The 11750-nt window shown below is 36.3% G+C and overlaps 1 protein-coding gene across 7 annotated transcripts in view; it reads left to right on the top strand.

Annotated features, from left to right (window-relative positions):
* Positions 1 to 10112, top strand: part of LOC107871143 (macro domain-containing protein VPA0103) — a 17353-nt gene extending 7241 nt beyond the window's left edge. Inside the window, exons 2-7 of one of the 7 annotated variants that reach the window (XM_016717951.2) lie at positions 5156 to 5204; positions 5277 to 5379; positions 5474 to 5569; positions 5657 to 5731; positions 6650 to 6719; positions 9719 to 10112. In XM_016717951.2, coding sequence (XP_016573437.2) covers positions 5156 to 5204; positions 5277 to 5379; positions 5474 to 5569; positions 5657 to 5731; positions 6650 to 6719; positions 9719 to 9793 — 468 coding nt within the window. In that variant the 3' untranslated portion in view covers positions 9794 to 10112. Of the gene's footprint in view, positions 1 to 5155; positions 5205 to 5276; positions 5380 to 5473; positions 5570 to 5656; positions 5732 to 6640; positions 6720 to 7985; positions 8172 to 8214; positions 8284 to 8531; positions 9697 to 9718 lie in introns of those variants that run through there. The other 6 variants (XM_047412675.1, XM_047412674.1, XM_047412676.1 and 3 more) reach the window with 6 other exon arrangements.
* The last annotated feature ends 1638 nt before the right edge of the window (positions 10113 to 11750 follow it).

Here is an 11750-nt window from a genome sequence, read left to right as displayed (position 1 = left end):
ATCCTTTGGCTAAGAGATCAGTTCCAGTAGAGAACTGTAGTGTCTCAGGCTTTTCTTACTTTTACAATTTTCCCACAGGTTTCATATTCCATGGAAGTTTGCTTTCCACAAATCGGAGGGGCACAAGTGGCTTCCATGATTAGCTCTTCAAGGCCATTGTAAAGGGTACAAGAATAGGGATTTAACGGAGGCTTACGTACCAGATATAGAAAAATAGTTTCGGCGCAATCCTGGATATTTGGCTTCAACAAATGCCGCCCAAATCTCAATCAATTGCAGCCGCACAGTTAGCTTTATCAGGTAGCCGAGGAGATTTTATTCAACAAATGGAAAAAATGCTCCAACAAATCAAAGCTGAAGTTCCTAGCAATCAACATTCAATGGCAAAATCAGACATGGATGATGAAGAAGAGATTCAATCAATTTGACATCATCACGGAGTCATCAAAACATTGATGTCGTGTATGACATCAACAACTAATTGCTGAAAATTATAGTGGATGTTACTGTAGCCCACTGTAGCAATAATTAAAGGTATTATTGTAGCATGTTTTGGCTATAAATAACCCGCTTCTCCTCTTGAGAAAAACACATTATTTTTTTTTTTTTGAAAGAAACTCTCTTTCACTAGAAATCTTGGTCAGTGTGCTCGCTCTCTCTGTAATCTTTAAATTTACTTTTGATAGTAATATCAAAATTCAATTTTTCTAATTGTGTTCTTTCTTTACTTTATTTAATTAGTTGCATCATTAACATATGGTCGGCCTTTTCGCATTGTTTACATTTAAGTATTTATTAACTTGCTTCCTTTTTGTGTAAAATATTCATATCCTTCTCGGCCTGGGGGAGAATCTCAAACTTGTGATGATAAATCTGCCACCACTGGGGAAATTCCAAAGCCAGTTGCTTCCCCGGAAAAAACCAAGAATGTTAGTTTTATTTTGGAAGGTGAATACATTCATCCACGCTCTTTGATAATCAAAATAGTTATAACATTTGTGGGTCAAAAACTTCAATGAGCTTTTGATATTTTTTGTCGGATGCATGCCCCATTCCTTGGGTGAGATGATTTTGTCAATCCAAATCGTGGTATGGGTAACATAAGATTGGGTTTGAACAAACAAGACTTGGTATCTGTTAGGATGAATTCATAAAATTTCTGGGTATAGGCAGGAGTTTTTTGGATAAAATTTGCTGCAGGGCTAAGTATTTGCTTAGCTATTTCCTAGGGGTTGGAGTGCCAATACTCAAGTTCAATTTGGATTATCGGTAAAACATTATCATTTTTGAAATATGTTGGATCATCTGAGGAGGATCCTTTACCGGAGGAAATTGGCTGTGGAATAGGTGAGGAAATTGTTTTAGTTTGTACAGGACAAATATTTGAATTATTTTGTGGAAAATTAAAGGAAAAATTAGTGGGTTTTTCTGCCCCCATTGGATTTTTCATGGTGCCACGAGGAAGTAAAGCTAATTATTCTTTTACAAGTTTATTATTGTAATGCTTCGGAATGCATTCAATTGCGTCCAAGGACTTATCCCTACCAAATTCTTTGAGAAAACTGCAGAAGCCCTTAGAGCTGCAAATGGCAGTAAACTAAGAATCCGTTATAAACTTTCTGATGTCGAAATACGAAATTCCCTAGGAAATTCGCTTTTGTCGTCATCTACCTCCTTTGTCCTAGTAAAGGATATAATCAGTCCTGTTATACTAGGCACTCCTTTTATTGAAACTTTAATCCCATTCGGGGTTACTCATATGGGAATAACTATTGAGGCCAACAATATGTTTCTCCGCTTTGACAAGTTTCCTATTCGCAAAATCTTATCCTTCTTGGATAACAAAGAGGCTCAAATCAATTTCCTCAGGGAAGAAATTGCATTCCGAAGGCTGGAACAATAGTTTCAGGAGCCTTTGCTTCAATCTAAGGTTAAGGCCTTAGAAACTAAGATTGAAAAAGAACTTTGTGCGGATTTGCCCACAACATATTGGAATCACAAAAAACATATGGTCAAGCTTCCTATATATATATATATATAATTTTCTGCTTCTCTTTTTGGCTTTTCTGAAAAACAGAAATTTTCTCAAATAGAATCAGAAAAACTGAAAACTGCTTCTTTCCAGAATCAAAAAAACTGAAAACTGCTTTTGCATCTTTTCAAAGCACTTTTGCAAGTTTACCTAACATCTTTCTTTTCAAAAAAGTGATTTTTTTTGGGAGAAAAAAAGAATCCCAAACAGGCTATACATAACCAATTTTTAAGTAATTGTATGTTATATTTTTCCAAAAAGATGCATATGTCAAGGTTCGAAAACCTAGTCTCCAACCACAAAACCCTGCATTGAACCAACACGCCTAGTGGTGTCTTTAGTCAGGTTGTATCATTTCATTTTATATATATGTACATATATATATATATATGTATATATAATATTATATATATATGTATATATATAGTTAAAGTTTCCGACGAAGCAGTGTCGCTTGACGCCCCTTCTCTCAACGTGATCCGCCCCTGCTTCTAGGAGCAAGCTTGATGAAATTTCCACCGCTTCTGGGATTAAGATACTAGAATTTAGAGAGAGAGTGTGCATTACCATCAGTGAGTGTGTGTTCAATACAAGGTGCATCTTAGCTATATACACTTCAGGGTGGTATATACCCTGTCTTGACAGGTTTGCATCAGAGATCTACTCTTAGCCCATTTTTGTTTGCTTTGGTGATGGATGTGTTGACGTGGCGTATCCAAGGAGAGGTGCCTGGTGTATGCTTTTTGCTGATGATGTAGTTTTGATTGATGAGATGCGAGTGGGTGTGAATGATAAATTAGAGGTGTGGAGAGACTCTTGATTCCAAAGGGTTCAGGTTGAGTAGGAGCAAAACAAAATATTTGGAATGCAAGTTTAATGACGTGAGGCAGGAAAATGAGGTGGTAGTAAAGTTGGATTCACAGGTGGTGTGTAAGAGGGATAATTTCAAGTATCTCGGGTCTATGATTCAGGGAGCGGTGAGATTGACGAGGATGTCTCACACCGTATTGGGGTGGGATGGATGAAGTGAATGCTCGCATCGGGGGTGTTGTGTGACAAGAAGGTGCCGCCCAAGCTTAAAGGAAAATTCTACAGGGTGGCAGTCCGTTCGGCCATGTTGTATGGAGCGGAGTGTTGGCCAATCAAGAACTCCCACATCCAAAAAATGAAGGTGGCGGAAATGCGGATGTTGCGTTGGATGTGTGGGCTAACTAGGGGTGATAGAGTTCGGAATGAGACTATCCGGGAGAAGGTTGGAGTGACTTCGGTGGAGGACAGGATGCGGGAAGTCCGACTAAGATGGTTCAGACACGTGATGAGGAGGGGCACGGATGCCCTAGTTCGTAGGTGTGAGAGGCTAGCTTTGGATGGTTTTAGGCGGGGTAGGGGTAGGCCGAAAAAGTACTGGAAAGAGGTGATTAGGCGGGACATGGAGTAGTTACAGCTTACTGAGGATATGACCCTAGATAGGAAGATCTGAAGGACGCGAATTAGGATAGAAGGCTAGTGTCAGTTTGGGTCGCTAGTGTAGGGTATTACTTGGTGGGTGTATTATTCTTGCTAAGACGCCTTGTTTCATGCTCTATTATGATTTTGCATCTTGTTCCATACTTTATTATGGTTTTGATTATTATTCCTTGTCTTGAGCCGGGGGTCTATCGGAAACAACCTTTCTACTTCTTCCGAGGTAGTGGTATGGACTGCGTACATCTTACCCTCCCCAGACCCCACTATGTAGGAATACACTGGGTTTGTTGTTGTTGTGGATATATATGGAGTTAAAGTTTCCAACGAAGCAGTGTCGCTTGACGCCCCTTCTCTCAACGTGATCCGCCCCTGCTTCTAAGAGCAAGCTTGAAGAAATTTCCACCACTTCAGGGATTAAGATCCTAGAATTTAGCAAGAGAGAGAGAGAGCGAGTATTACCATTAGTGAGTGAGTGTTCAATACAAGGTGCATCTTAGCTATATACACTTCAAGGGAGAGAGATAGAGAGTATTATTACCACTAGTGAGTGAGTGTTCAAGAGAGAGAGTATTATTACCACCACTGAGTGAGTGTTCAATACAAGGTGCATCTTAGCTATATACACTTCAAGGAATAGAACGAGAGAGAGAGTGTATTATTACTACCAATGAGTGAGTGTTCAATACAAGGTGCATCTTAGCTATATACACTTCAAGGAATAAGGCTCCATTTGTTTTTTTTTTAAGATTCAGACGTCTGAATCTGCACATCTAAATGATTAAGATATTGTCTCTAGATCTGAAAACTGAATGATTTAGATTGTTTGTTTTTCAACATTTGAATTTTTTTTTTTTAAAAAAAGGCAGCCCGGTGCACTAAAGCTACCGCTATGCGCGATGTCTGGGGAAGGGCCCCACCACAAGGGTGTATCGTACGCAGCCTTACCTTGCATTTCTGCAAGAGACTGTTTCCAAGGCTTGAACCCATGACCTCCTGGTCGCAACTTTACCAGTTACTCCAAGGGTCCCCTTCTTTTTCAACATTTGAATGTGTAAAAAAATTTATTTATATACATAATAAAATAAAAAGTACAATTCAAATAAAAAATTAATTATATATTAAGAAATTATGTAATTTAATACAACAAAATTATTAGTATTTGATTGAGAAAAAACATTTATGTTTGTTAGTAATAGTGGAGATGGCTAATAATGGTGGTTGCGGTGATAATGATTGATGTTAGTGATTAATAATGTTGGTGTTTATAATTGTGATGGTTGGTATTGTAGTGACTGTTATGATGGTGGCGATTGATGGTGGTGATGGTGGTTGTGATGTGATGTTGCTTGATGTTAGTAGTTTAAGGTGTTGATTGTGTTGGCTGAAACATGAATGCATGATGATTGATGATGTGTTCGTGCTAGTTGGAGATGTTATTTGTTGTGATGGTGGAGAACCAAGTCTTAATAAAACCAAGTCTTATTAAAAGCAAGTCTTAATAGATCTGAAGGGAAAACCAGAACTTTTGTAAGACTGATGATATTTTTCTGTTCTGCCTATGACCTATCTTTGGGGTTTATGACATATTTGATTTTGTCTATCCTTCGTGATATTGTGTTTAATCTTGTCCTTTATCTTTGTATCATTTTAATACAGGTCAATCCCGCGAATGAACGAATGCTGGGGGGCGGTGGGGCTGATGGAGGTAATTCAGAGAATTACTGCTGATTATTTCCTAGGATTTATGTGTTCTAATTTCATTTTTTCCCATTTCTAGCCATACATCGAGCTGCTGGTCCAGAATTACGAGATGCATGCTATAAAGAACCAGAGGTACGTCCTGGAGTTCGCTGCCCAACAGGAGAAGCAAGGATTACCCCGTATGTGCTCAGTCTTTGGCTTCAATAATGCATTAGAACCATCCGCTTTTGTAGTATGTTGTCAGTAAACTTACATTTTGGGAAAACATTGCAGAGGTTTTAGATTGCCGGCTTCTCATGTAATCCACACTGTTGGGCCAATATATGATGCTAACCCAAATCCTAAAGCCTCTTTGACAAATGCATATAGGTTTGTGAGTGAATGCTTAATATTTCTCATAAATTGGTTTTGTTGTCATACCTTATTTGATTCCCTTTTCTGTTAACTATACTGCAGAAATAGCCTGCGCTTGGCAAAAGAGAACAACATTCAGTATATTGCTTTTCCTGCCATATCATGTGGGGTCTTCGGGTGAGTTCACATGGATTTAACACGCATTTCAGGTTTATAGGAACTTACAACAACAACAAACCCAGTGTATTCCCACTTAGTGGGGTCTGGGGGGGGTAAGATGTACGCAGTCCATACCTCTACCTCTGATGAAGTAGAAAGGCTGTTTCCGAAAGACCCCCGGCTCAGGTTTATAGGAACTTGAGCTGATTTAATTATGCTTGTGATGGTTACTTCTCAAAGCTAAATAATCCACTGGTTATTGAGGATGTAAGCAGAATATGTTGGGACTAATACAGAATTTGTTTGCTGCATTATCTGACATGTCCTTACCTGGATAATGGTTGTCAATTTTTTCTTCTATGCTCTTAGGGGGTTGACTGATGTGAAAACTGTTGCTCCAGCAACTTACATTAAGAAATGAATTCAATTGTTATGTTATTATCACAGCTTGCTAATCCTAGTTCTGCCTTCTGAATCTTTCTTTTTTCATTTCACCTCTTAAAATTAGCTAACCCTTATTTTTCTTGGCACAAATAACCGCATAAAAATATGTAGTCGATTCCTTTTTTCTGTTTGTTTCACTGTGTATCATGTACTTAATGCGCACAAATAAATTTCTATATCCTGTTAATATATGTTGACTGTTGAATGAGAAAATTCGTTTAATAGTCCTTAGTTTGAGCAGATCATAGAACTAACCTTATAATATAACTTTGTTTACACCTTTCTTAGGCTACTGCCTTTAAATATTCCCATATGGTGCATATGATAGTTTGGGACTTCCATTTTATGATCACTACTGCACTAACTTGTTTGCATGTTAGTGAGCTAGGAAAAAAGATTTTGCAGTATGATCACCTTGTAGGAAAAATATATAATCCTACCTGCTTTGGACCTATTGCCCTTGCTTAATCTTCATTTTTTCGGATCTAACAGATATCCTTACGATGAAGCTGCCACTGTTGCTATATCTACTGTCAAAGAATTTGGCAGTGATCTCAAAGAGGTATGATCTGCTTATGATTTTGAGTCGCAACTTGATTGCCAATGTAGGTCACATATTTGTTGAGACTATAAAATAATTCATGTGTTCGTCTTGTGTTGGTGAAATTGTTTGCCTGAAGCTGAAATATTGATAATGGTGGATGTGGATCCACAGTTGCTGATAGTATGCCGGCATCTCATTTCTAGTTTTCTTTGTATTTTTTCCTTTTAGCTCATAAATATAAATAGCAAATTACTTGCGTTTAGATATTACCCGAGAAACTAATTGTATATAATGAATTGTAAAGGCTCAAGACCTCCATGGAACAGACTGAGCCTCTTCACTGCCATACTGTATTCTTACGGAAAGATATAAAGAAGTGTGAGAAAACACTCCTAAAATTTTGGAGCCAATTCTTTCCATGATTCAATGCTCTGAATCTGTTTTCTTTTAGAGAAAGTCACAGAAGGTGCATGGGGACAACATTCTATTTAGCCATACATGAAAAACTTTCTAGTTCTGGAGTGAAGATGGCTATCTTAATCTATTTTGTATCCAAACAATAAGAACAGAAAAGTCCAATAAGCCACTGCCTTGAAAAGCTACCTAAGAACCTGTGGATTTTGCCCATGAAAAACTGGCTAGTGAATAAGTTCCCCTTGATGTCTATTGGCATGTTTCTCTGGAGGATTGAACTTATTGAAATTCATGGTATCCTTGTGCCTTATGTCCTTTACTGCATACTGCTCTGATTGAGATGAACAATTTAATAACTAATTGAAGCATAATGTTCATAATGTTTGCCATTTAAATGTTGTGTGGTATGAGTTGTCTCCTGTAACGCTATTATTTCCGGTGTACCGGACTTGACAACTTTACTGTATACTTTTTTATGATTGCACATTGGGAACTTGGAAATTCTTTCGATTAGCTATGACTTACGTGGAAGTGTTCTGGAACAGCTTGTGTGCTTTTCTTTTTTCAACTTTCAATCCCTTGGAACTACAAGCTGCAGGATTGCTTAGTTGGTTAAAGTTATTTCATCGGGAACCAGTTGGAGGGAGGGAGAAGATGCTTTCTGTTGCTTAAAAAGAGACCTCCCTAATCCCCCTCGCCAAAGGATGTTGAATTAAATTGCCAATAAGCATTATAAAAGAGCCATATCTAATTGTTGAAACACTGCAATTGCGTGAATATATATGCTAGTTGTTCTTGCTTAGTACTATAACTTTGATCATGATATGTCTTCGAAAAAGTTGGTCTGAAATCATCTGATATCATTTTTAGATGGACTTGCTGAGGGATTTTTTGAGTTTCACTGTTGGTTGAGAGGAATTCTTGGTGGGTTGGATGTTTAAACTGCCTCTTAATTTGCAGTCAAGATGTTTTCATTAGATGTCTCCTTTATACTTTTTCTTCTTCTTTTCTTTTCTGGTACACATTTTTGTTGTTGTTGAGAAAGGTAACTATATCATATATCACCATCACAAAGGTAAAGTTGCTTCCATGTGACTAGGAGGTCATGGGTTCTCAAGCCTTGGAAACAGCCTCTGGCGGAAATGTAAGGTAAGGCTGCGTATGCTACACCCTTGTGGTGGGGTCCTTCCCCGGACACCGCGCATAGCGGTAGCTTTAGTGCACCGGACTGTCCTTTTTTACCATCACAAAGGTTTTGCTCAAATCATAGTAATACAAAGAAACAAAATAATCTCTTTGCTCTTCTTACAATACTATAATATTTACGAGAGATTCAGCATCATCTAGGAGATGATCTTTGCACCAAAAATAAAATTTAAAATAAGGACAGGCAGTTCATCTTGGCTTTGCTGACAGAGTTGGGGGTTCCTTCGGAGAATCTTCTGTTTCTCTCCTTCCACACAATCCACCTTACTCAAGCAGGTATTTGCCACCATTTTTCTTTTTTGTCTAGCAGTACCTCCAGTATTATTCCAACATGTCAACAGCTCTGTATTCTTTGGCATAGCCCACCTGTTCCTTTAATTTAGGAGAAAAAGTTGCCAATTCTGGCCAGTGATTTTTTTTTTTTATGACCGAGAAGTCCTTTTGGAGCCTGTCCCTTTGGGCCAACCTGAGTCTACGAAACTGAGGCATGATGCGCCCGCCCCTGTGTCCTCCTCCTCCTAAATACCAAAGTTAGTTCGCTCGGCGCAGGGCTCAAACCAGTACAGAATTTCTCAACCTTTGCAAATTGAGCTAACCCTTGGGGGGCAAATCTGGTCTGTAACTTCAGTTTTGGAAGAGATGATTTATGTTGTCAAAATCTATTTCACACAAGAAACATTTAGAACACAGCTGCAACCCTCTTCTGCATTAATTTTTCTGGTCAAGCTTGCTTCCGTAGCTACTAGTCAAGAAAAACATGCCACCTTATGAGTTATCTTCACTTCCATATTTCCTTCCTAGACCATTTGAATCCCTGTAGCCCACTCCAATTGAGTGTTGTATATCTGATTTTACAGTGTACATACCGTTACATTCTAATGTGATACTTCACAATCTACATGTCAATATGTGGAAAGAGCTGATCAAAATACCCTTTCCACCCCGCAAATGATTTTTAATGTTATTCAAATTTAGAGCCTGTTTGGATTGGCTTATTTTAAGTGCTTTTAAGCTAAAATAGCTTTTAATTGTAGTGTTTGGGTAACTTAAAAAAGTGCGTTTAAGCACTTAGTTTTAAGGCAAAAATGATAAGAATAAGCCAAAAGCTGTATGTTAGGATTTCTAACTAATGGGTTTTGACTTATAAGTCAAAAACCAAAAGCCAATCCAAACGGGCTCTTAAACTGATATGCTCCTTAGTAGTTTTCTTCAAATGTAACGGTGTTACAAAAAACCATCTTTATTCTGAGAAATAGAATGTATTCGAGCGTATCTTTGCTTTAAGAACTTTTTGGAGCATCCATACATTTTTCTTTACTTAAGATCGGAGATTCTGATTGTTAGAGGCTGAGTGCTGACTACAATTGTATCTTCTTACATTTGTGTCATAATTGCAGGTACACTTTGTGCTGTTCTCAGATGAAATTTATGATGCATGGGTGACAGCAGCAAAGGAACAGTTGAAGGATTGATTAATATGTTTCTGAGTATATGGAAAATGAAGTTTGTGGTGATGGATATATATCTGGTGACTCATACAACATACTCAGATATTGAAATGTCAAAAAGAAAATCTGCTGAATATTGATTGTATAATTGGTACTTTATTTACTACGTATCCTTGCCATGAATAACGCCAGAGAGTTTATTGCTTTTAGCTGTGTGGCATTAGCTATATATAACATTGTATGCACCTGTTTGCTAGTAAGACTTTGTGATCTTGATTTGTAAAGCTTGTCTGAGAGACTAGAACTTTCTTTATATAGCATGTATGAGTTGCAATTCCTTGAATATTTTTCGTTGCTATTATTTGGAAAGGTGTATGAGTATTTTTTTTTTGAGGGTGGGGGTGGGGGGGTGGGGTTGCGCGTTTTAATGTGCGGTATTCTAAATTACAAATCAAACACAAAAACATGTCCGCCTTGCGCGATTGCAAATTGAGTGTGGCTCTCTGTTCCGTAGTTGTATGTGTGCTAAAAATAGTTGTTCTCAAATAACTACTAATCTCTTCTGAGGGTATAGGTGTATTAGTAGTAGCAAAGATTATGCAGTAATATAACCCATGTGATTTCACTAAGTGGGGTTTGAGGAAAATATACCGTATGGTAAAGCATATTGAGCATTAATTGTATTAAAATGATATGATAATTGAAGTAAGGGTAACAAACTATATATTGAGCAAGAAGTATAACAAATCATATATTGAGCAATAAGGATAACAAACCATTGAAGCAGCGCTACAGCTACTAATATGGACAAATCGCAAGATAATACATTATTATATACTATTAATTTTTTATTCTTCACGGAGCTTAAAATTAAGTCAATCCATTAATATGAACAGATAGCAAGATAATATACTGCTATTATATATTAATTTTTTATTTTAATCTTTATTCTTCACGAAATTTAAAAACAAATCAATTCAAATAGCCGCACGACCTAATAAAGATCATATCCTCGTTTATTCTTCACAACTTAATGAAGAATACGTCCTCGATAATCTGCAACTGCCTCCTTGTGACTGGTATTTGGTACGATTATATTATACCATCTAGATAGATAAAATCAAACGCATCCAATAGTCAATATTTGGTTTCTTTGGTAAGTTGAACTAATCTAGCCACGACCACGTGGCGTATAACACATCTATAATATATTAAAAGTGTAAAGCGCCTTAGAAAAGTGATTTGAGTTTTTTGTCCTTCATTGAAAGATTTTACTTAAGACAAAATCGTCTTTTTACTATTTTATTTAATATATTTTAAAATTAGTTAAGTTGTATCCTAATATAAATCAAATATGTTACATTTTAATATTTATGGCGAAAAAAAGATAGTATAAATCATATATGTTACATTCGGATGCTTTGATCTTTTAATTATAATTGAAATTATTTTTATTGGTAGAAATAATTTCTTTTTATGAAAAAACTCTTTTTCATATATGGTTATTCTTTCTTTTAAAATAATTTCCTTTTATGAAAAAAATCTTTTTCATATATGGTTATTCTTTTTTTTAAGGTAAAGTATATTAGAAGTGTGAAAACCTTTAGAATTTTTTTTTTTGAATTTTGTCCTTCATTAAAAGTCTTTATAATATAATTATTATTTTATTAAATTTAGGACTCCTAAATTAACGCTAATCTATATCTATAATCTCTCTCTCTATATATATATAATCTATCTATATTTCTTTAATTTATTATTTAATTATTTTTATTATATTAACTAGACTCTAAAATATATGAAATTTCTAAAATATATGAAAGGAGAATCAATTAATATTTTACTTTGTACAAATCAATTAGAAAAATACTCCTAAAATATGATAGAAAAATACTCACTCTATTAAGAAAATACTTTTATAAATCTTGAGATACACATTAAACTGGAGAAAAAAATGGTTTACTTATTGAGAAAATATGAT

Source organism: Capsicum annuum, chromosome 5 (genome assembly GCF_002878395.1).
Source record: "Capsicum annuum cultivar UCD-10X-F1 chromosome 5, UCD10Xv1.1, whole genome shotgun sequence".
Taxonomy (NCBI): Eukaryota; Viridiplantae; Streptophyta; class Magnoliopsida; order Solanales; family Solanaceae; genus Capsicum; species Capsicum annuum.
Note: the sequence above shows the minus strand (reverse complement) of the source record. Positions and strands in the feature narration are given on the sequence as shown.